This window comes from Oncorhynchus clarkii, chromosome 22 (assembly GCF_045791955.1).
Source record: "Oncorhynchus clarkii lewisi isolate Uvic-CL-2024 chromosome 22, UVic_Ocla_1.0, whole genome shotgun sequence".
Lineage (NCBI taxonomy): Eukaryota > Metazoa > Chordata > Actinopteri > Salmoniformes > Salmonidae > Oncorhynchus > Oncorhynchus clarkii.
This window is the reverse complement of record NC_092168.1, coordinates 32,037,184-32,063,296: the sequence shown is the minus strand read 5'-3', so window position 1 is coordinate 32,063,296 and position 26,113 is coordinate 32,037,184. Positions and strand designations below refer to the sequence as shown.

The window sequence follows — 26,113 nt, the reverse complement described above, 5'->3', positions numbered from 1 at the left end:
GGCCACCCCACATAGCCTGGTTCCTCTCTAGGTTTCTTCCTAGGTTTTGGCCTTTCTAGGGCGTTTTTCCTAGCCACCGTGCTTTTCACCTGCATTGCTTGCTGTTTGGGGTTTTAGGCTGGGTTTCTGTACAGCACTTTGAGATATCAGCTGATGTACGAAGGGCTATATAAATACATTTGATTTGCCTACCGTCTGTAAGCTGTTAGTGTCTTAACGACCGTTCCACAGGTGCATGTTCATTCATTGTTTATGGTTCATTGAACAAGCATGGGAATCAGTGTTTAAACCCTTTCCAATGAAGCTCTGTGAAGTTCTTTGGATTTTTCCGAATTATCTTTGAAAGACAGGGTCCTGAAAAAGGGACGTTTCTTTTTTTGCTGAGTTTATATAACCCCAAAAAGGGTTGTAACCACAGCGGAACCTTTTTGATGGTACTATATATAACTTTTTGAATGTTCTTTATTGAACCTTATGAAGGATTCTCTACAGCACCATAAAAGTTCCATTTAGAACCTTATGAGCATGGTTATTTAAAGAACCTTCAAAAAAGGTTCCATATAGCACATAAAAAGGTTATGCTATGGTTACAAGCCCCCCAAAAATGATTTATAGCCTAACTATATAGAATCATTTGTTCTATATAGTTAGGAAAGGACAAAGTACAGGGTTACACACCCACACAGCAACACACACACTGCCAATACTATGAAACAGCTCAGGGTAAATGTATGAGTAAGGACGTGCTCCCCTCAGCCTATGTAGCTGATCACTGATCACTGGGTAAACATGACATACTGACATAGCATGATAAATCAGTCATATTAATCACCTGACTAAACAGAGAAGGCGTGTGAAACACAGGTCATGGCCAGACAGACACACACACACGCAAGAACCCCCACATACAGATGCACGCACGCACACATGCGCACACCCCTACTGTCTACACTCATCATAATTACTGAATGAGAATGGAGCTGCCCTTGAGACTTCTTTAGTCAAGCAGTAGGTAACAAATATATATATATTTTCATGGTATACAAGACATTGGTCTGATTCGCCGCTATCTGAGTTGACTGATCCATTGTGGAAGCCATGGGGATGGCACAGTCCATCACTCTAAGACCCGTGCTACTGAAATTGTATATGGTTATATTATGTAAGAACAACTGTGCTACACCAATAAAAATAATATTATTCTATAACAAATGCCATTTCTCCCGCATTGGGATAGTGGTCGCTGTCCACGGTTCTGAAACACATCAGTGCGCTGTTGAATTGGCGCCTTTTCCTAGACCATGTTGCTATTATGTGCACAATAGCAACGTTAACCAGCATATTGGTGTTGAGAACAATGTGGCGGAGTTAGCAGCTGAATGAGGAGACGAGGAAACACCCCTTGCCTTATTGTCTAAGAAACCCTAACTTAATTAGGTCTATAATCAATAGCCTAACTGTTGAATGTGCCTGGCTTTATAAATCATCCATGTATATCTACAGAAAAAAAGACAGATTCTGCTTCTGTTGTCTGGTTGAGTGTTTGTTTAAGCCTACTGTTTTCTTGAGCACCAAGCCTCACTCAAGCACATGTCGGATGAACAATTTCACAAATCCGGCTGTTTTTAATCTTTGCTATGCTGTAATAAAGGCTTCACACTTTTTCTCTCTCGTTAGAACGGCCTCTCTGGTATTATTTATAATTCCTTTAACGTTGTTTAAACTGTTCCAAATTGTCATTAGTAGGCTTAGTATAGCAGCCTTGTATAACCACCATCGAGCTGTAGGCCAAGGAGCGCATCCTGTTTAGTCTTAATACCGTAACTTAGGCATATTTCGATATGTAGGCTACTGTATCAACCAACCATTCACCAGTTCATGTCATCACACAGCATACCAGTCATTCATGATTTGAAATGCAATTAAGCATTTTTAGTTTACAAATAAAATAACAAAGCGACCCTTAAATAATTAGCGTAAACAATAAATGAACCTCTACTAGAGCTGGCTGGAGTGTTTACGAACATATTCAACCAATCCCTATCCCAGTCTGCTGTCCCCACATGCTTCAAGATGGCCACCATTATTTACCACCACAAATCGATGCTGGCAATCAACAAGATGTATAGGGCAATAAGCAAACAAGAAAATGCTCATCCAGAGGCGGCACTCCTAGTGGCCGGTGATTTTAATGGAGGAAAACTGAAATCTGTTTTTACCTCATTTCTACCAGCATGTCACCTGTGCAACTAGAGGGAGAAACAACTCTAGATCACCTTTACTCTACACACAGTGATGCATACAAAGCTCTCCCTCGCCCTCCATTTGGCAAATCTGGCCATAACTCTATCTTCCTGATTCCTGCTTACAAGCAACAACTCACACAGGAAGTACCAGTGACGCACTCAATACGTAAATGGTCAGATGAAGCAGATGCTAAGCTAATGGACTGTTTCACTAGCAGAAACTGGAATATGTTCCGGAATTCATCCAATAACATTGAGTAGTTGACCACATCAGCCACCGGCTTTATTAATAAATGCACCGGCGACGTCGTCCCCACAGTGACCGTACGTACATATCCCAACCAGAATCCATGTGTTACAGGCAACATCTGCAATGAGCTAAAGTTTAGAGTCAATGAGCGGGACACTAATCCATAGGCTTATAGGAAATCCTGCTACGCCCTCCTACAAACCATCAAACATGCAAAGTGTCAATATGGATCCTACTACACCGGCTCTGATGCTCGTAAGGATGTGGCAGGGCTTGCTAACTATCATAGATTACAAAGGGAAACCTGGCCGAGAGCTGCCCAGTGACGCGTGCCTAGCAGTCGAGCTAAATACCTTCTATACCTGCTTCGAGACAAGCAACACTGAACCATGCATGAGAGCACTAGCTGTTCCGGACGACTGTATGATCACGCTCTCCGTAGCCAATGTGAGTAAGGCATTTAAACAGGTTAACATTCACAAGGCCGCAGGGACAGATGGATTACGAGGACGCGTACTCAGAGCATGCGCTAACCAGCTGGCAAGTGTCTTCACTGACATTTTTAAACTCTCCCTGACCGAGTCTGTAATACCCACATGTTTCAAGCAAACCACCATAGTCCCTTAGCCCAAGAACGCCAAGGCAACCTGTCTAAATGACTACCGCCACGTAGCACTCACATTTGTAGCCATGAAATGCTTTGGTTCACATCAAAACCATCATCCCAAAAACCCTGGACCCACTCCAATTTGCTTACCGCCCAAATAGATTCACAGATGACGCAATCGCTATTGCACTCCACACTACCCTTTCCAACCTGGACAAAAGGATCACCTATGTGAGATTGCTGCTCATTGACAACAGCTCAGCGTTCAACACCATAGTGCCCACAAAGCTCATCACTAAGCTAAGGACCCTGGGACTAAACACCTCCCTCTGCAACTGGATCCTGGACCTCCTGACGGGCCACCCCACGGGCTAAGGGTAGGCAACAACATATCTGCCACGCTGACCCTCAACACGGGGCCCCTCATGGTTGCGTGCTCAGTCCCCTCCTGTACTCCTTGTATAACCACGACTGCGTGGCCAAACACGAGTCCAACACCATCATTAAGTTTTCCGATGACACGGCAGTAGGCCTGATCACTGACGATGATGAGACAGTTAATAGGGAGGAGGTCAGAGACCTGGCAGTGTGGTGCCAGGACAAGAACCTCTCCCTCAACGTGGACAAGACAAAGGATCTTATTGTGGACTACAGGAAACAGAGGGCAGAACACGCCCCCATTCACATCGACAGGGCTGTAAGTGAAGCAGATCAAGAGCTTCAAGTTCCTTGGTGTGCACATCGCTAAGGACCTGTCCAAAAACACCAACGCAGTCGTGAAGAGGGCACGACAACACCTCTTCCCATTTAGGATGTTGAACAGTTTTGCCAAGGGCCCTGAGATCCTCAAAAAGTTAAACAGCTGCACCATTGAGAGCATCGTGACTTGCTGCATCACCGCTTGGTATGGCAACTACTCGGCATCCGACCGCAAGGCACTAGAGGGTAGTGCGTATGGCAGAGAACATCAGTGGGGCCGAACCCCATACCAAGCGGTGTCAGAAGGCCAAAAAAGAGACAGCCACCCAAGTCATAGATTGTTATTTCTGCTACTGCACAGCAAGCGTTACCAGAGCACCAAACCTGGGACCAAAAGGCTCCTGAACAGCTTCTACCCCCAAGTCATAAGACTGCTGAACAGTTAGCCAAATGGCTACCCGGACTATTTACATTGCCTCCCTTTATTATTTATTTAGCGTCATTTTTTTGCACTGATTCCCTTGCACTATCCATGCACTCAGACATACTACACTGAAACTCCAACACACACACTACATATACTCACACACACACACAAAACACACACACTAGCATATTGACGCCACATACTCACACATAGACACACTTTCACATACGCTGATGCTTCTCTGTTTATTATATATCCTGATTGCCTCGTCACTTTTACCTCTACCCGCATGTACATACTGTATTACCTCAAATACCGTATCTCGTACAACTGCACATTGACCCGGTACTGGTACTCTGTATATAGCCTTGCTATTGTTTTTATTGCGTTACTATGTCCTTTTTTATTTAACAAATGTTTTCTTACTTTTTAACTCTGCATTGCTGGGAACGGGCTCGTAAGTAATGATTTCACTGTAAAGTATACACCTGTTGTAATTGGCCATGTGACCAATACAATTTTATTTTATTATTACAATGCTGGTTGACCTAGAACTATCTAGTATTTTAGTCAAATCTATTTGGATTATTTGAAAAGATAATTCTCATTAAATGTATTAAACAGTCAGAACATGTTATGGATGCAGCATTCAAATTGGCAAATTGAATGTTTTTTTCTTTTTAAGGAATTGGTTGCAATCTGTCATCTGCCTGCTGCAAAATAATTCTTTCAAATTGGCTGAGCCTACTAAACTCCTATAAGCACATTACTAATACATGAACACTGAGGAGGAAAGCTTATCATAGTTCATTTCAGAAACGCTTTTGAACAATACCTTATATTACTGTTTCTAAAAAGATTAGTTCAGCCTCCAATCCATGGCTAGTTGTAATTAAAGGGTGATTATACTGTGTAAAATTGTATTTTATTGGCCCCTCCCGTTGAATTATATGCCTGTTAGTAAGGTTTTGCTATTGAGCTGTAATTTACTAAGCAGTGCGAAGTAATAAAATGTAGCAACATTTTGTAAAATTCTAGCTTTCCTTGGATAGATAGAAATCTTGAATCTAACAATGTTTTACTCACTGAAAAAAAAACACGAGACAGAAATTGGGCTTTCATACTGTATACTGAGCTGATGAGGCCCACTTCACAGTGTATGACAAAATCAGATTAGGTTGGACACAGGTTATATAGTCAGGTTCCAATAGTCATGTTCCAATGCTTTATAATGTCACATTATTCTCCATTATGTTTTTCCACTATCTGGTTATACACTGGCAACACATCCCTCTATTAAAGAACACAGGCACTTCACTAAACACTCCTCATCCTGTCTGTCACCCCCAGTCAGTAAAGGCAGTAATAAAAGTTGTATACCGGAGTAAAGAATTGTGGATAAGTACAAGGTTTTAATTTGAGGTGCTGATAATTAACATTAATATGTGATCTGGAAATAATTGCACATGTAGCAGCAGCCCATGATAATGCCACCACGTTTTTGACATTCCTATTGTGTTACACACTCTATGAATCCATGGTTGCATCTCAAAATGGCACCCTATTCCGTTTATAATGTACTACTTTTGACCAGAGCCATACGGGCCATGGTCAAATGTAGTGCACTATACCGGGAATAGTGTACCATTTGGGTCATAACCCATGTAACAGGGACTGGGGATGTCACTCTGTCCCACACGGTATGAATTAGTGGAACAGGTTAAAATAGACTAGTTTCATTAAATGCAGAGAACAGCTCCTGTATATTTGAGAGGAAATAATGAATGACTTATGGTCTATTAATAAAGAAATCTGTGATTAGTGTTTTATACCTTCTCAACACTTCTCAGTCTTCTGGGGTTAATTTAACATGGTGTTGACAAGACCACTGTGAAGGACCCTGTATATATATATATATATATATATAACACCTCATCCTCTATGGGGAATATTTCTTCCACACAAAAAGCTTCTCCTAAAGTGGACTACTCTATAACACCTAGTCCTCTGTGGGAAATTGCCTTCACCTTTTTGATATGTCTTGCACACAGTCTGTGATAGCTTCCTATATAGCTAGGCACAATTCCTCTCTAACCAAAGTACAACAGAGCTCTAACAAAACTTTTTTGAAAAGCCACCTTCGTTGAAACAGACAACCAATAACTTACAAATATCGTGTGAAATATGCCTTGTGTGAACTCTGTACAATCAGGTTGTGAAATGAAGTGCATATGAGCCCTGTCTCTGACTAGTTTGAGCGATATTGCAAATAAATCTGACATTACATGACACTTGTATTAGTATTACCACAGCTTCCCTGCTTAAAGATTATCCTGTTTTGCAAACAACCAAACAAGGCTGTATTGGGTTAAGTAGCTTATCTTGAATCTTCACGGACTTACCCAATGATTTCACCATGCAAATTGAAAAAACTATTTTGATAAGGGAAAGATCTAAATTTAATGTGGGGGAGGGCTGGTCCAACTCAAGGGGTCGTAAAAAAAAGCACCACCAACCCAAAAGTTACAAATATTTTTACATTACCCTCCATTTACATTACCCTCCCTTTACATTACCCTCCCCCTCATAGAATTAACTCAAAATAATGTTTACGACCACAAACAACAATGACTCGTCGATGCCACGCAGGGCTACGGGCCAGAGGGTTGAGGGTTCGCCGACCACCACAGACGAGCTCACTCTCCCTGCCTGTTTCATTACACTACGATCAGAGCCAGCAACAGACAAAAATCAGCTAGGGGGAAATCAGATGTTCAACATTTTGATGCCATATTTGTAATTTTATAAAATATATAAGCACCAGTCTCAACGTCAACAGCAAAGAGGCGACTCCGGGATGCTGGCCTTCTAGGCAGAGTTGCAAAGAAAAAGCCATGTCTCAGACTGGCCAATAAAAAGAAAAGATTACGATGGACAAAAGAACACAGACACTGGACAGAGATATGGCTTTTTCTTTGGAACTCTGCCTAGAAGTCCAGCATCCCGGAGTCGCCTCTTCACTGTTGACGTTGAGACTGGTGTTTTGCGGGTAATATTTATTGAAGCTGCCAGCTGTAGACTTGTGAGGCGTCTGTTTCTCAAACTAGACACTCTAATGTACTTGTCCTCTTGCTCAGTTGTGCACCGGGGTCTCCCACTCTTTATATTCTGGTTAAAGCCAGTTCCCGCTGTTCTGTGAAGGGACTAGTATACAGCGTTGTACGAGATCTTCAGTTTCTTGGCAATATCTCGCATGGAATAGCCTTCATTTCTCAGAACAAGAATAGACTGATGTTTCAGAAGAACTTTCTTTGTTTCTGGCCATTTTGAGCCTGTAATCGAACCCACAAATGCTGATGCTCCAGATACGCAACTAGTCTAAAGAAGGACAGTTTTATTGCTTCTTTAATTAGAACAACAGTTTTCAGCTGTGCTAACATAATTAAAGGGTTTTCTAATGATCAATTTGCCTTTTAAAAGTATAAACTTGGATTAGGTAACAACGTGCCATTGGAACACAGGAGTGATGGTTGCTGATAATGGGCCTCTGTACGCCTACAGTTGAAGTCGGAAGTTTACATACACTTAGATTGGAGTCATTAAAACTCACTTTTCAACCACTCCACAAATGTCTTGTTAACAAACTATAGCTTTGGCAAGTCGGTTAGGACATCTACTTTGTGCATGACAAGTAATTCTTCCAACAATTGTTTACAGACAGATTATTTCACTTATAATTCACTGTATCACAATTCCAGTGGGTCAGAAGTTTACATACACTAAGTTGACTGTGCTTTTAAACAGCTTGGAAAATTCCAGAAAATGATGTCATGGCTTTAGAAGCTTCTGATAGGCTAATTGACATCGTTTGAGTCCATTGGAGGTGTACCTGTGGATGTATTTCAAGGCCTACCTTCAAACTCAGTGCCTCTTTGCTTGACATCATGGGATTTTTTTTTTTAATCAGCCAAGACCTCAGAAGAAAAATCCACAAGCCTAGTACATTCTTGGGAGCAATGTTGTGGGGGTGCTTTGCTGCAGAAGAGACTGGTGCACTTCACAAAATAGATGGCGTCATGAAGCAGGAAAATTATGTGGATATATTGAAGCAACATCTCAAGACATCAGTCAGGAAGTTAAAGCTTGGTCGCAAAATGGGTTTTCCAAATGGACAGTGACCCCAAGCATACTTCCAAAGTTGTGGCAAAATGGCTTAAGGACAACAAAGTCAAGGTAGTGGAGTGGCCATCACAAAGCCCTGACCTCAATCCTATAGAACATTTGTGGGCAGAACTGAAAAAGTGTGTGCGAGCAAGGAGACCTACAAACCTGACTCAGTTGCACCAGCTCTGTCAGAGGAATGGGCCAAAATTCACCCAACTTATTATGGGAAGCTTGTAGAAGTCTACCAGAAACATTTGACCCAAGTTCAACAATTTAAAGGCAATGCTACCAAATACTAATTGAGTGTATGTAAACTTCTGTCCCATTGGGAATGTGATGAAATAAATAAAAGCTTAAATAAATCATTCTCTCTACCATTATTCTGATATTTCACATTCTTAAAATAAAAGTGGTGATCCTAACTGACCTAAGACAGGGAATTTTTACTAGAATGAAATGTCAGGAATTGTCATGCCCTGACTGTAGAGAGCTTTTGTCTCTATTTTTGGTTTGGTCAGGGTGTGATTTGGGTGGGCATTCTATGTTCATGTTTCTATGTTTTCTATTTCTTTGTGTATGGCCAGGTATGGTTCTCAATCAGGGACAGCTGTCTATCGTTGTCTCTGATTGGGAATCATACTTAGGTAGCTTTTTTTTTCCCTCCTTCTGTGTGGGATCTTGTTCTTCGTTTGTGACCAGGTAGTCTGCACAACGAAGCTGTTCAGTCGTTGTTTTCTTTATTGTTTTGTTTTGTCTAAAGTTTCACTTCAGTAATAAATATTATGTGGAACTCAAGGAACGCTTTGCCTTGGTCTCATCCTTCCGACGACAGCCGTTACAGGAATTGTGAATTTGTGTATTTGGCTAAGGTGTATGTAAACTTCCGACTTCAACTGTGTGTAGATATTCCATTTTAAAAAATCTGCTGTTTCCAGCTACAATAGTAATTTACAACATTAACAATGTCTACAATGTCTGATCAATTTGATGTTATTTTAATGGATAAAAAAGTTGACTTTCTTTCAAAAACAAGGATATTTCTAAGTGACCCCAAACTTTTGAACAGCAGTGTATGTCTGAATATCGACCATAAATCCACATGAACAGCCAAACATGAAACAGTATACCTTTTTCCATATAACGCCTACTGAGGTATAGGTGATAATAAAAATGATGATAAGCAGAGAATAACATATCTGACTCTGAACATCGACCATAAATCCAAACATAACAACCTACAGTACAAAGCAAAAATGTATTCTTATGTCTGCTGAGATATTGGTTGTCTATTATATGTGGGCCACAGTAATGAGGATGTGAAAGAAGGACAGACAGCAGGATCCTGAGCTCAGCTTTTCCACCAGTCATCATTCTCACCTGCTCCATCTGTCCCTCATATCAGAACTGCCTAGCAGAGCATGTGACAGACATCCCTCCCTCCATCCCTTCCTCCCTCCCTCCCCTGCCTACCTCCTTCCCCTGTCTACCTACCTACCTCCCTCCCTCCTTCCCCTCTCCCTCCCTCCCCCCACCTTCCTTCCTCCATCCCTCCCTCCCTCCCCCTGCCTCTTTACTTCCTTCCCCTACCTCCTTTCCTTCCTCCCCTGCCTACCTGCCTCCCTCGCCTGCCTGCCTCTCTCTCTCTCTCCCCTGCCTCCCTCCCTCCCCGGCCTACCTCCCTCCCCTACATCCTCTCCACGTCATTCCCCCTCTCTCCCTGTCATTCCCCCTCTCTCCATGTCATTCCCCATCTCTCCCCCTCACTCCCGTCTCTACCCCGCTCTCCCCGTCTCTACCCCGACTCTACCCATCTTTCTCCGTCTCTAACCCTCTCTCCCCTACCGCCTTCTCCTCTCCAGTACCCCGTCTCTCCTCTCCCCTTAACCCCTTTATCTCTCCTCTCCCACTACCCTTTTATCTCTCCTCTCCCCTACCCCTTTCTCTCCTCTCTCCCCTACCCCTTTATCTCTCCTCTCCCCCTGCCCCTCTCTCCCCTACCCCTTTATCTCTCCTCTCCCCCTACCTCTTTATCTCTCCTCTCCCCTACCCCTTTCTCTCCTCTCTCCCATACCCCTTTATCTCTCCTCTCTCCCCTACCCATTTATCTCTCCTCTCCCCCTACATCTCTCCTCTCCCCCTCCCCCTGCCCCTCTCTCCCCTACCCCTTTATCTCTCCTCTCCCCCTACCTCTTTATCTCTCCTCTCCCCTACCCCTTTCTCTCCTCTCTCCCATACCCCTTTATCTCTCCTCTCTACTCTACCCCTTTATCTCTCCTCTACCCCTACCCCTCTCCTGCCACCCCTCTCTCCCCCTACCCCTCTCTTTCCTAGCCATCCTAGGGGTGGGGTCGTGGTGTAGACTAGCCTGTGCTGATCCGCTAAGCGACACCTATGCAGCAACCCTGGTTTAACAGGAGGCCGGAGCTGCCTCAGAGAATCTAATTGTGACTGTAATGCAGACACATGGGAGCTGTGGTGTGGTGTAAAACGTACATGCACACCAGCAGTTGGCTGGACGGAAGGTACTTCATCACTTTTTCCAGAACAAGTAATTAAAGTGCCACCTGCCGTGCCCACCGGAGAGGACACACCTCGGCTGGGTTGACTTGGTGTCACGGCATCGCTCCCCCTCACAGTCCAGTACAAAATCTCAAATGAATTAGAATATCGCAATGCTGATTACACAAGCCCATATCAAAGTGGTGTTTTTGTTTACCTAGCTAACCCCTGAATGAAAGAATGAATTCAGTCTGCTGTGGCTGCATTCCCGTACTGGGAGCACTGGCACAGATCAGTGTATTGGTTCATTTTCTTTCTCTCTGATATCATTTTTTGGAGAGGATTTATACAGACCATCTAACAGATTGTGTGGCAAGCAACCCTACCCATCATATCCGTCCAAGTTGGATTCTTTCAGAACGGAGAGAGCGTGGCCCTTTCTTTCAGTGACTGTGAAGAGAGAAAGACAAGAGAAAATAAATAGTTAATGTGTTAATGAAGGAGAGATGAAATCGAATGGCTGGCACAAAAAAAATGCTTTTAGTAACTCTATCCAATGTTAGTTTGGCACGTGGCTGTGATGAACATATGGTGGTGTCTGTGAAGCAGAATTTATACATGTATGCTGTTTGCATTTTTAATCAAGAAAATAGAAGCAGTACAAAAAGGCTGGCTCCTGAGTGTTAAAGCTCCTCTCGCTTATGCAAAACACAGTCAGCAATGATACTACTCATGTTCATTATCTGGTAATAACACTACATATTACAAGTACATACAACACTACTACATTTATACAGTGCCTTCGAAAAGTATTCAGACCCCTTGACTTTTTCCAAATGTTGTTAGGATACAGCCTTATTCTAAAATTGATTAAAAAGTTGTTTTCCCCTCATCAATTTAGAGGTTCCCGAGTGGCACAGCGGTCTAAGGCCTGCATCGCAATGCTAGAGGCGTCACTACAGACCCTGGTTCGGTCCCGGGCTCTATCACAAATGGCCATGATTTGGAGTCCCACAGGGCGGAGCACAATTGGCCCAGTGTCGTCCGGGTTAGAGGAGGGTTTGCCCGGGGTAGGCCGTCACTGTAAATAAGAATTTTGTTCTTAACTGACTTGCCCAGTTAAATAAACGTTAAATCAAACATCTAAAATCTATAAACAAACCCCATAGTGGCAAAGCAAAAACAAGTTTTAAGAAAAGCACATTTATTTAAAATAAAAAACTGAAATATCACATGTACATAAGTATTCAGACACTTTACTCAGTACTTTGTTGAAGCACCTTTGGCAGCGATTACAGACTTGAGTCTTCTTGGGTATTACGCTACAATCTTAGCACACCTGTTATTGGAGAGTTTCTCCCATTCTTCTCTGCAGATCCTCTCAAGCTCTGTCAGGTTGGATGGGGAGCATTGCTGCACAGGTATTTTCAGCTTTCTCCAGAGATGTACGATCAGGTTCAGGTCCAGGCTCTGGCTGGGCCACTCAAGAACATTCAGAGACTTGTCCCGAAGCCACTCCTGCGTTGCTTTGGCTGTGTGCTTAGGGTGGTTGTCCTGTTGGAAGGTGAACATTCGCTCCAGTCTGTGGTCCTGAGCACTCTGGAGCAGGTTTCAAACCAAGGATCTCTCTGTACTTTGCTCCGTTAATCTTTTCCTCGATCCAGACGAGTCCCAGTCCCTCCCGCTGAAAAACATCCCCACATCATGATGCTGCCACCACCACCATGCTTCACAGTAAGGACGGTGCCAGGTTTCCTCCAGACGTGACGCTTGGTATCAGGCAAAATAGTTATTGGTTTCATCAGACCAGAGAATTTTGTTTATCTTGTTCTGATAGTCCTTTAGGTGCCTTTTGGAAAACTCCAATCAGGCTGTCATGTGCCTTTTACTGAGGAGTGGCTTCGGTCTGGCCACTCTACCATAAAGGCATGATTGGTTGAGTGTTGCAGAGATGGTTGTCATTCTGGAAGGTTCTCCCATCTCCACAGAGGAACTCTAGAGCTCTGTCAGAGTGACCATTGGGTTCTTAGTCACCTCCCTGACCAAGGCCATTCTCCCCCGATTGCTCAGTTTGGCCGGGCGGCCAGCTCTAGGAAGAGTCTTGGTGGTTCCCAACTTCTTCCATTTAAGAATGATGGAGGCCACTATGTTCTTGGGGACCTTCAATGCTGCAGAAATGTTTTGGTACCCTTCCCCGATCTGTTCCTCGACACAATCTTGTCTTGGAGCTCTCTGGACAATTCCTTTGACCTCATGGCTTGGTTTTAGTTATATGTAAATACATATTATATCTTGTTATATGTAATACATATTCTATGTAGTTATATGTATTACATATTATATCTTGTTATATGTACTACATATTCTATGTAGTTATATGTACTACATATTCTATGTTGTTATATGTACTACATATTATATGTTGTTATATGTACTACATATTATATGTTGTTATACGTACTACATATTATATGTTGTTATATGTACTACATATTATATGTTGTTATATGTAAATACATATTATATGTTGTTATATGTAAATACATATTATATGTTGTTATATGTACTGCATATTATATGTTGTTATATGTAAATACATATTATATGTTGTTATATGTACTATATATTATATGTTGTTATATGTACTACATATTATATGTTGTTATATGCACTACATATTATATGTTGTTATATGTACTACATATTATATGTTGTTATATGTACTACATATTATATGTTGTTATATGTAAATACATATTATATGTTGTTATATGTAAATACATATTCTATGTTGTTATATGTACTACATATTATATGTTGTTATATGTAAATACATATTATATGTTGTTATATGTACTACATATTATATGTTGTTATATGTAAATACATATTATATCTTGTTATATGTAATACATATTCTATGTTGTTATATGTAAATACATATTATATGTTGTTATATGTACTACATATTATATGTTGTTAAATGTAAATACATATTATATGTTGTTAAATGTAAATACATATTATATCTTGTTATATGTACTACATATTATATGTTGTTAAATGTAAATACATATTATATGTTGTTAAATGTAAATACATATTATATCTTGTTATATGTACTACATATTATATGTTGTTATATGTAAATACATATTATATGTTGTTATATGTACTACATATTATATGTTGTTATATGTAAATACATATTCTATGTTGTTATATGTACTACATATTATATGTTGTTATATGTAAATACATATTCTATGTTGTTATATGTAAATACATATTATATGTTGTTATATGTACTACATATTATATGTTGTTAAATGTAAATACATATTATATGTTGTTAAATGTAAATACATATTATATCTTGTTATATGTACTACATATTATATGTTGTTATATGTAAATACATATTATATGTTGTTATATGTACTACATATTATATGTACTACATATTATATGTTGTTATATGTAAATACATATTATATGTTGTTATATGTTATTATATGTAAATACATATTATATGTTGTTATATGTACTACATATTATATGTTGTTATATGTACTACATATTATATGTTGTTATATGCACTACATATTCTATGTTGTTATATGTACTACATATTATATGTTGTTATATGTAAATACATATTATATGTTGTTATATGTACTACATATTATATGTTGTTATATGTAAATACATATTATATGTTGTTATATGTAAATATATATTATATGTTGTTATATGTAAATACATATTATATGTTGTTATATGTAAATACATATTATTTCTTGTTATATGTAATACATATTCTATGTTGTTATATGTAAATACATATTATATGTTGATATATGTACTACATATTATATGTTGTTATATGTACTACATATTATATGCTGTTATATGTACTACATATTAGTGAAGTTGGTGTGTAATTCTAAATCCTAAATCCGTTGCAGTGCAGGGCAGAATTTGTACAGGTAGAAAGAGGTCAAATGTTTGTTTGGCGGGAAGGATACAGGAAGGACAGATTACTATGATGGAAATTCACAACAGCAGATGGGTGAGTCGATACATTGGGATGTGGGTTTATCAGTCAAACACTGGCAACAAAGGGAGAGAGAGGTTGACAGGGAGATTGGCTGGTGGAGTGGACTGGGGAGAGAGGTTGACAGGGGGAAGGCTAGTGGAGGAGACAGGGAGAGGTTGACAAGGGGAAGGCTAGTGGAGGAGACAGGGGGAGAGATGTTGACAAGGGAAAGGCTAGTGGAGGAGACAGGGGAGAGAGGTTGACAAGGGGAAGGCTAGTGGAGGAGACAGGGGAGAGAGGTTGACAAGGAGAAGGCTAGTGGAGGAGATAGGGGGAGAGAGCTTGACAAGGGGAAGGCTAGTGGAGGAGACAGGGGAGAGAGGTTGACAAGGGGAAGGTGAGTGGAGGAGACAGGGGGAGAGAGATTGACAAGGGGAAGGCTAGTGGAGGAGACAGGGGGAGAGAGGTTGACAAGGGGAAGGCTAGTGGAGGAGACAGGGGGAGAGAGATTGACAAGGGGAAGGCTAGTGGAGGAGACAGGGGAGAGAGGTTGACAAGGGGAAGGCTAGTGGAGGAGACAGGGGAGAGAGGTTGACAAGGGGAAGGCTAGTGGAGGAGACAGGGAGAGAGAGAGGTTGACAGGGGGGTGGATAGTGGAGGAGACAGGGAGAGAGAGAGGTTGACAGGGGGGTGGATAGTGGAGGAGACAGGGGGAGAGAGGTTGACAAGGGGAAGGCTAGTGGAGAAGACAGGGGAGAGAGGTTGACAAGGGGAAGGCTAGTGGAGAAGACAGGGGAGAGAGGTTGACAAGGGGAAGGCTAGTGGAGGAGACAGTGGAGAGAGAGGTTGGCAAGGGGAAGGCTAGTGGAGGAGACAGGTGAGAGAGAGGTTGACAAGTGGAAGGCTAGTGGAGGAGACAGGGGAGAGAGAGGTTGACAAGGGGAAGGCTAGTGGAGGAGACAGGGGAGAGAGGTTGACAAGGGGAAGGCTAGTGGAGTGGACAGGGGAGAGAGGTTGACAAGGGGAGGGCTAGAGGAGGAGACAAGGGGAGAGAGGTTGACAGGGAGGTGGCTAGTGGAGGAGACAGGGGAGAGAGGTTGATGGGGAAGGCTAGTGGAGGAGACAGGGGAGAGAGGTTGATGGGGAAGGCTAGTGGAGGAGACATGGGGAGAAAGGTTGACAGGGAGGTGGCTAGTGGAGGAGACAGGGGAGAGAGGTTGATGGGGAAGGCTAGTGGAGGAGACAGGGGAGAGAGGTTGATGGGGAAGGCTAGTGGAGGAGACAGGGGAGAGAGGTTGACAGGGGGAAGGCTAGTGGAGGAGACAGGGGGAGAGAGAGGTTGACAGGGGGGTGGATAGTGGAGGAGACAGGGGGAGAGAGGTTGACAAGGGGAAGGCTAGTGGAGAAGACAGGGGAGAGAGGTTGACAAGGGGAAGGCTAGTGGAGGAGACAGGGGAGAGAGGTTGACAAGGGGAAGCCTAGTGGAGGAGACAGGGGGAGAGAGGTTGACAAGGGGAAGGCTAGTGGAGGAGACAGGGGGAGAGAGATTGACAAGGGGACGGCTAGTGGAGGAGACAGGGAGAGAGAGATTGACAAGGGGAAGGATAGTGGAGGAGACAGGGGGAGAGAGGTAGACAAGGGGAAGGCTAGTGGAGGAGACAGGGGGAGAGAGGTTGACAAGGGGAAGGCTAGTGGAGGAGACAGGGAGAGAGAGATTGACAAGGGGAAGGCTAGTGGAGGAGACAGGGGAGAGAGGTTGACAAGGGGGAGGCTAGTGGAGGAGACAGGGGAGAGAGGTTGACAAGGGGAAGGCTAGTGGAGGAGACAGGGGGAGAGAGGTTGACAAGGGGAAGGTTAGTGGAGGAGACAGGGAGAGAGGTTGATGGGGAAAGCTAGTGGAGGAGACAGGGAGAGAGAGGTTGACAAGGGGAAGGCTAGTGGAGAAGACAGGGGAGAGAGGTTGATGGGGAAGGCTGGTGGAGGGAACAGGGGAGAGAGGTTGATGGGGAAGGCTAGTGGAGGAGACAGGGGAGAGAGGTTGATGGGGAAGGCTAGTGGAGGAGACAGGGAGAGAGAGGTTGACAAGGGGAAGGCTAGTGGAGGAGACAGGGGAGAGAGGTTGACAAGGGGAAGGCTAGTGGAGGAGACAGGGGAGAGAGGTTGACAAGGGGAAGGCTAGTGGAGGAGACAGGGGAGAGAGGTTGACAAGGGGAAGGCTAGTGGAGGAGACAGGGAGAGAGAGGTTGACAAGGGGAAGGCTAGTGGAGTGGACAGGGGAGAGAGGTTGACAAGGGGAAGGCTAGTGGAGGAGACAAGGGGAGAGAGGTTGACAGGGAGTTGGCTAGTGGAGGAGACAGGGGAGAGAGGTTGAGAGGTTGATGGGGAAGGCTAGTGGAGGAGACAGGGGAGAGAGGTTGATGGGGAAGGCTAGTGGAGGAGACAGGGGAGAGAGGTTGATGGGGAAGGCTAGTGGAGGAGACAGTGGCGAGAGGTTGACAGGGGGAAGGCTAGTGGAGGAGACAGGGGAGAGAGAGATTGACAGGGGTGGATAGTGGAGGAGACAGGGGGAGAGAGGTTGACAGGGGGTGGATAGTGGAGGAGACAGGGGGAGAGAGGTTGACAAGGAGAAGGCTAGTGGAGGAGACAGGGGGAAAGAGGTTGACAGGGGCGTGGATAGTGGAGGAGACAGGGGGAGAGAGGTTGACAAGGGGAAGGCTAGTGGAGGAGACAGGGAGAGAGAGGTTGACAAGGGGAAGGCTAGTGGAGGAGACAGGGGAGAGAGGTTGACAAGGGGAAGGCTAGTGGAGGAGACAGGGGAGAGAGGTTGACAAGGGGAAGGCTAGTGGAGGAGACAGGGGAGAGAGAGGTTGACAAGGGGAAGGCTAGTGGAGTGGACAGGGGAGAGAGGTTGACAAGGGGAAGGCTAGTGGAGGAGACAGGGAGAGAGAGATTGACAAGGTGAAGGCTAGTGGAGGAGACAGTGAGAGAGAGGTTGACAGGGAGGTGGCTAGTGGAGGAGACAGGGGAGAGAGGTTGACAAGGGGAAGGCTAGTGGAGTGGACAGGGGAGAGAGGTTGACAAGGGGAAGGCTAGTGGAGGAGACAGGGGAGAGAGGTTGACAGGGAGGTGGCTAGTGGAGGAGACAGGGGGAGAGGGTGGCACGCCATGGAGAGGAGAACCCATGTTCCTGAATCTCTAGAGACTAGGTTACTGTCACAATGTATCGGCTTGCCCACCATTTCAAACACACACAAACACACACACAAGCACCCTCCCACCACACCACACACACACACACACACACTCAGATGCCAGTGAATAGTGAAAATGGGGGAACGGGGTGCCATACCGCAGATGGCATCACAAGCCCATGCCCCACTTAGCATTTCTGGGGCATCTCCTCTCCGTCGGAGCGGGTTAGTCCCAGCTGTACCAACCCATCACACACATCACAGGCTCCACCACGACTGATGTGACACTTGCAGATGAGTATTGTTGTGTGAGAATGTGCATCATTATTATCAGCAGGACCACATTAATATTTCATGAGTGGATGTCCTGGTCCCTGTCCCAGTCTCTGGTAGCAGGTGATGTCCTAGTCCCTGTCCCCGTCTCTGGTACCAGGGGATGTCCTGGTCCCTGTCCCAGTCTCTGGTACCAGGGGATGTCCTGGTCCCTGTCCCCGTCTCTGGTACCAGGGGATGTCCTGGTCCCTGTCCGCATCTCTGATACCAGGAGATGTCCTGGTTCCTGTCACCGCCTCTGGTACGAGGGGATGTCCTAGTCCATGTCCCCGTTTCTGGTACCAGGGGATGTCCTGGCCCCTGGCCCAGTCTCTGGTACCAGGGAATGTCCTGGATCCTGTCCCCGTCTCTGGTAACAGGGGACCTATGGGGAGGGGCTAGTTCATCTCCTCCTCCTCTTCCCCATCTCTGGTACCAGGGGATGTCCTAGCCCAGTCTCTGGTACCAGGGGATGTCCTAGCCCAGTCTCTGGTACCAGGGGATGTCCTAGCCCTGTCTCTGGTACCAGGGGATGTCCTAGCCCAGTCTCTGGTACTAGGGGATGTCCTAGCCCAGTCTCTGGTACCAGGGGATGTCCTAGCCCAGTCCCTGGTACCAGGGGATGTCCTAGCCCAATCTCTGGTACCAGGGGATGTCCTAGCCCAGTCTCTGGTACCAGGGGATGTCCTGGTCCGGGTCCTGTCTCTGGTACCAGGGGATGTCCTGGTCCCTGTCCGCATCTCTGATACCAGGGGATGTCCTGGTCCCTGTCACCGCCTCTGGTACGAGGGGATGTCAGAGTCCATGTCCCCGTTTCTGGTACCAGGGGATGTCCTGGCCCCTGGCCCAGTCTCTGGTACCAGGGAATGTCCTGGATCCTGTCCCCGTCTCTGGTAACAGGGGACCTATGGGGAGGGGCTAGTTCATCTCCTCCTCCTCTTCCCCATCTCTGGTACCAGGGGATGTCCTAGCCCAGTCTCTGGTACCAGGGGATGTCCGAGCCCAGTCTCTGGTACTAGGGGATGCTCTAGCCCAGTCTCTGGTACCAGGGGATGTCCTAGCCCAGTCTCTGGTACTAGGGGATGTCCTAGCCCAGTCTCTGGTACCAGGGGATGTCCTAGCCCAGTCCCTGGTACCAGGGGATGTCCTAGCCCAGTATCTGGTACCAGGGGATGTCCTAGCCCAGTCTCTGGTACCAGGGGATGTCCTAGCCCAGTCTCTGGTACCAGGGGATGTCCTAGCCCAGTCTCTGGTACCAGGGGATGTCCTGGTCCGGGTCCTGTCTCTGGTACCAGGGGATGTCCTGGTCCCTGTCCCAGTCTCTGGTACCAGGGGACGTCCTGGTCCATGTCCCCGCCTCTGATACCAGGGGATGTCCTGGCCCGGGTCCTGTCTCTGGAACCAGGAGATGTCCTGGTCCCTGTCCCAGTCTCTGGTACCAGGGGATGTCCTGGTCCCTGTCCCAGTCTCTGGTACCAGGGGATGTCCTGGTCCCTGTCCCAGTCTCTGGTACCAGGGGATGTCCTGGTCAGTGTCCCCGTCTCTGGTATCAGGGGATGTCCTGGTCCGGGTCCTGTCTCTGGAACCAGGGGATGTCCTGGTCCCTGTCCCAGTCTCTGGTACCAGTGGATGTCCTGGTCCCTGTCCCAGTCTCTGGAACCAGGGGATGTCCTGGTCCCTGTCCCCGCCTCTGGTACCAGGGGATGTCCTGGCCCGGGTCCCGTCTATGGTACCAGGGGATGCCCTGGCCCGGGTCCCGTCTATGGTACCAGGGGATGTCCTAGCCCAGTCTCTGGTACCAGGGGATGTCCTGGTCCCTGTCCCCGTCTCTGGTACCAGGGGATGTCCTGGTCCCTGTCACCGTCTCTGGTACCAGGGGATGTCCTGGTCCCTGTCCCCGTCTCTGGTACCAGGGGATGTCCTGGTCCCTGTCACCGTCTCTGGTACCAGGGGATGTCCTGGTCCCTGTCACCGTCTCTGGTACCAGGGGATGTCCTGGTCCCTGTCACCGTCTCTGGTACCAGGGGATGTCCTAGCCCAGTCTCTGGTACCAGGGGATGTCCTAGCCCAGTCTCTGGTACCAGGGGATGTCCTAGCCCAGTCTCTGGTACCAGGGGATGTCATAGCCCAGTCTCTGGTACCAGGGAATGTCCTGGCCCGGGTCCTGTCTATGGTACCACGGGATGTCCTAGCCCAGTCTCTGGTACCAGGGGATGTCCTGGTCCGGGTCCTGTCTCTGGAACCAGGGGATGTCCTAATACCTCAGTCAGCATAGTACATCAGCCAGCATAGTACATCAGTCAGTATAGTACCTCAGCCAGCATAGTACCTCAGCCAGCAAAGTACATCAGTCAGCATAGTGCATCAGTCAGCATAGTACATCAGCCAGCATGGTACCTCAGTCAGCATAGTACATCAGTCAGCATAGTGCATCAGTCAGCATAGTACATCAGTCAGCATAGTGCATCAGTCAGCATAGTACATCAATCAGCAATGTGCATCAGTCAGCATAGTGCATCAGTCAGCATATTACCTGTCAGCATAGTACCTCAGTCAGCATAGTACATCAGTCAGCATGGTACCTCAGCCAGCATGGTACCTCAGCCAGCATGGTACCTCAGTCAGCATAGTACCTCAGTCAGCATAGTACCTCAGTCAGCATAGTACCTCAGTCAGCATAGTACATCAGTCAGCATGGTACCTCAGCCAGCATGGTACCTCAGCCAGCATGGTACCTCAGCCAGCATGGTACCTCAGCCAGCATGGTACCTCAGCCAGCATGGTACCTCAGCCAGCATGGTACCTCAGTCAGCATAGTACCTCAGTCAGCATAGTACCTCAGTCAGCATAGTACCTCACTCAGCATAGTACATCAGTCAGCATGGTACCTCAGCCAGCATGGTACCTCAGCCAGCATGGTACCTCAGCCAGCATGGTACCTCAGTCAGCATGGTACCTCAGCCAACATGGTACCTCAGTCAGCATAGTACATCGGTCAGCATGGTACCTCAGCCAGCATGGTACCTCAGCCAGCATGGTACCTCAGCCAGCATGGTACCTCAGTCAGCATGGTACCTCAGCCAGCATGGTACCTCAGTCAGCATAGTACATCAGCCAGCATGGTACCTCAGCCAGCATGGTACCTCAGCCAGCATGGTACCTCAGCCAGCATGGTACCTCAGCCAGCATGGTACCTCAGCCAGCATGGTACCTCAGCCAGCATGGTACCTCAGTCAGCATAGTACCTCAGTCAGCATAGTACCTCAGTCAGCATAGTACATCGGGATGCACAACTGCAACACATACTTCTACCTGACTGTCATTATATTGTGATAACGACATTATCATTCAGTAGTTGAAATAAATGGCTGATCCATTTGTCACCTTCCCAATTCAGAGGAATAATAACATCATCAATAACAGAGATTATAACATCATCAAACCCAGTTGGTCCCTGGCCACTGCAGGCCCAGAATTATACATTTAATTTATATTTGGTAAAGTGTATTTTAATGGCTCCTCGTCCACCACTCATCCCTTGCACTCCCCCTGGGGGGAACACATCATCAGCAAATCTATTCCATACACAGTGCACTACTTTCGACCAGAGCCCTATGGGCCCTATTGGCACTGGTCAAAAGTAGTGTACTATATAGGGATTAGGATGCCATTTGGGATGTAACCAGATTATATTACTATTTGAATGGCTTCTGGAAGCAGCATTCATTAACGTATGCACAGACACACAATGGTAGCAGCATTAATACACTCATGCACGGATACATGGGGGGGTGGAGGAGGGGGAGAGGAGGAGGGGGAGGGGGAGAGGAGGAGGAACAGATGGGTCTAGCCCCCCCCTAGGTCAGGTTACTCAGTGAGTGAGGAGAGGAGAGGAGGAGAGAAGGAGAGGAGACACTGGTCCTGTCATTACGTGTGAGATGCACTTCAGAGACCCTTCACGCACGCACACAAACACACACACACACACACACACACACACACACATGCACGCACGCAAACATACACACACGCATGCACGCAAACACACACACTTGAATATATTCAATTCTGGAAATTGAATGAATGGAATTAAATGGGATTGACCCTGGTGGACAGCATGGTGTTGATGTGATAGTGAAGCCGTGAAGGGTGAGTGATGTGAGTGGATAAGGCCCGAGGGCAGAACAGCACCTAACCCAGGAATAACTGTCTCAGTGCAGGGAAACCACACAGTACTCTGAGGGACAAAGAACATCTGTTGTCAGATGTACGGTTGTGCCCAGCCCACACACGGGATATCTAATGAGATATCAAACTTTAGCAGACGTTTTATCCATATTTCACAGTGAATGTGATCTGCACGAACTTTGGGGGAAATGCCTTTAAAAGGCGAATTGTTGGCTGTCCAGCGCCAGACCCATCTATGAATTGAATCCCGGCCTTAAAAATGCAGTGAAAGAGAAAAAAAATCACAATATGTGTATCTGATAGTGTCACCATCTTACCAAATAAGCCACACAGGACCACACCCCTGACATAACATTCTCAAGGGACACTTACTGGTCACATCAGCTTTGATGTCTGCTAGCTGAAAGAGGGGTGCCACATCATCTCTGTAGATCTGGTAGGCCTCTTTCTTATGACTGGCAGGGTTCACAAACACCTTCAGGGACTTGGGCCTGTTCTGGAAACCTGCAAGACAAGAGCAGAATCAATCAAATGTATTGATAAAGCCTATTTATATCACAGTATAAAGTCCTGGTCTAGACCCCAAAAGATCCAGGAAAAAATTAAAAGGAGGAAAATAGAATTAAAAAGGGCAAACAAACAGGTCAACTTCTGCTTCAATGGGTTTTACAGTCCAGGTCCAGCACATCTGTTAGTCAGTGAAAGCAGCCATCCCACCTAGACGTGATCAGTTGTATCACTGTGTATTAAACATTGGTCTGAGACACCTGCTGTAAAATCACCTGAACAAAGAGTGAGATGAGTCTGCTTCCCTTCTAAAGGTCATGAGGGTTGAGGCTAACGCTTACACAGCCTGAACTGCAGCCAGGGAGACAGGGGGAGTTATGAATAAAGACAGATGCCCTGTAGGCCTCTCTCTCCTCCCCCGCTCTCTCTCTCTCTTCTCCCTCTATGTGTGCTCCCCCCTCTCTCTCCCCCTGCCTTCTCTCTCTCTGTGCTCCCCCCTGCCCTCTCTCTCTCTCTCTCTCTCTCTCTCTCTCTCTCTCTCTCTCTCTCTCTCTCTCTCTCTCTCTCTCTCTCTCTCTCTCTCTCTCTCTCTCTCTCTCTCTCTCTCTCTCTCTCTCTCTCTCTCTCTCTCTCTCTCTCTCTCTCTCTCCCCCTGCCCTCTCTCTCTCTCTCTCTCTCTCCCCCTGCCCTCTCTCTCCCTGTCCTCTCTCTCTCCCCCTGCCCTCTCTCTCCCTGTCCTCTCTCTCTACCCCTGCCCTCTCTCTCCCTGCCCTCTCTCTCCCTGTCCTCCCCCTGCCCTCTCTCTCCCTGTCCTCTCTCATCTACCCCTGCCCTCTCACTCCCTGTCCTCTCTCTCTACCCCTGCCCTGTCTCTCCCTGTGCCCTCCCTGCCCTCTCTCTCCCTGTCCTCTCTCTCTCTCTCTCCCTCTCTCTCTCTCTCTCTCTGTGCCCACTCCTGCCGTCTCTCCCTGTGCTCCCGATGCCCTCTCTCTCCCTGTCTCTCCCTACCCTCTCTCTCTACCCCTGCCCTGTCTCTCCCTGTCTCTCCCTGCCCTCTCTCTCCCTGTCGTCCCCCTGCCCTCTCGCTCTCTCTCCACCTGCCCTCTCTTTCTCCCCCTGCTCTCTCTCTCTTTCTCCCCCTGCTCCCTCTATGTGTGCTCCCCCCTCTCTCTCCCCCTGCTCTCTCTCTCTCTGTGCTCCCCCTGCCCTCTCTCACTCTCCACCTGCCCTCTCTTTCTCCCCCATCTCTCTGTCTCTCTCTCTCTCTCTCTCTCTCTCTCTCTCTCTCTCTCTCTCTCTCTCTCTCCCCCTGCCCTCTCTCTCTGTGCTCCCCCCTGGCCTCTCTCTCTACCCCTGTCCTCTCTCTCTCTCTCTGTGCCCACTCCTGCCCTGTCTCTCCCTGTGCTCCCCCTGCCCTCTCTCTCCCTCTCTCTGCCCTCCTCCCCCTGCCCTCTCTCTCCCTGTCCTCTCTCTCTCTCTCTGTGCCTTCTCCTGCCCTGTCTCTCCCTGTGCTCCCCCTGCCCTCTCTCTCCCGTTCCTCCCCCTGCCCTCTCGCTCTCTCTCCCCATGCCATCTCTCGCCCTCTCTGTGCTTCCCCTGCCCTCTATCTCTCTCTCCCCGCCCTCACGCTCTCTGTGCTCCCTCTGTCCTCTATCTTTCTCTCCCCGCCCTCACGCTCTCTGTGCTCCCCCTGCCCTCTATCTCTCTCCCCGCCCTCACGCTCTCTGTGCTCCCCCTGCCCTCTATCTCTCTCTCCCCGCCCTCACGCTCTCTGTGCTCCCCCTGTCCTCTCTCTCCCCCTGCCCTCACGATCTCTGTGCTCCCCCTGTCCTCTCTCTCCCCCTGCCCTCCACTAAGCACCTAGCCACTGAGCTACTGAGTTTCCACACTCAATCATAATTAGGCAGAATTAGGGAGTGTTCCCTCCTGGGCCTTCCTGGAGCCTGGTGGAGACCCAGGGATCGATTGGGAGAGGCAGCACGCTGAACCCCTCATCCCCTCATGGTCTCCATTATCCCCCTCATTACTCTAATCCCTGGTGGTTGGTCTCTGAAGGTCCTGACTTCGACCCGCTAATGAGCCCTATGGCCCCTCAGCCTCTGCTCTGACAGACTCCCACTCTGACCCCGGACCCAGACCCTCAGCCAGCCGCCCAGCTATCTGCTCTTACATTACATTGTGATCACCAGGGTTTTGTGGACGCACCCGGGGTCAAAGGTTCAAAAGGAAAGGAACAAGCAACAATCCAGGAGGAGGTGCAGACAGAGAGGACCAACATCCAGGTCCCAGGGAGAGATGATGTCATGGGGGATGGGGAGAGGAGAGAAGCTCAGGAAGGTACAGCAGTGCTCCTATCTCTCTATCCACCCCCTAAGACCTTCAGGCCCACTGTGGTGCTCCTATCTCTCTATCCTCCCCCTAAGATGTCCCGGCCCACTGTGGTGCTCCTATCTCTCTATCCACCCCCTAAGACCTTCAGGTCCACTGTGGTGCTCCTATCTCTCTATCCACCCCCTAAGATGTCCCGGCCCACTGTGGTGCTCCTATCTCTCTATCCACCCTCTAAGACCTTCAGGTCCACTGTGGTGCTCCTATCTCGCTATCCACCCCCTAAGACCTTCAGGTCCACTGTGGTGCTCCTATCTCTCTATCCACCCCCTAAGATGTCCCGGCCCACTGTGGTGCTCCTATCTCTCTATCCTCCCCCTAAGATGTCCCGGCCCACAGTGGTGCTCCTATCTCTCTATCCACCCTCTAAGACCTTCAGGTCCACTGTGGTGCTCCTATCTCGCAATCCACCCCCTAAGACCCTAGGGTCCACTGTGGTGCTCCTATCTCTCTATCCACCCCCTAAGTCCTTAGGGTCCACTGTGGTGCTCCTATCTCTCTATCCACCCCCTAAGACCCTAGGGTCCACTGTGGTGCTCCTATCTCTCTATCCACCCCCTAAGACCCTAGGGTCCACTGTGGTGCTCCTAAGTCCT

At 47.1% G+C, this 26,113-nt stretch overlaps 1 protein-coding gene across 1 annotated transcript in view; it reads right to left on the bottom strand.

Annotated features, from left to right (window-relative positions):
- Positions 1-26,113, bottom strand: part of LOC139380795 (CERK like autophagy regulator) — a 93,140-nt gene that overhangs the window by 32,556 nt on the left and 34,471 nt on the right. Inside the window, exons 3-4 of the mRNA XM_071123825.1 lie at positions 22,995-23,126; positions 11,279-11,342 (exon numbers count right to left, since the gene is read on the bottom strand). Of these exons, the coding sequence (XP_070979926.1) occupies positions 11,279-11,342; positions 22,995-23,126 (196 nt within the window). The remainder of the gene's footprint in view (positions 1-11,278; positions 11,343-22,994; positions 23,127-26,113) is intronic.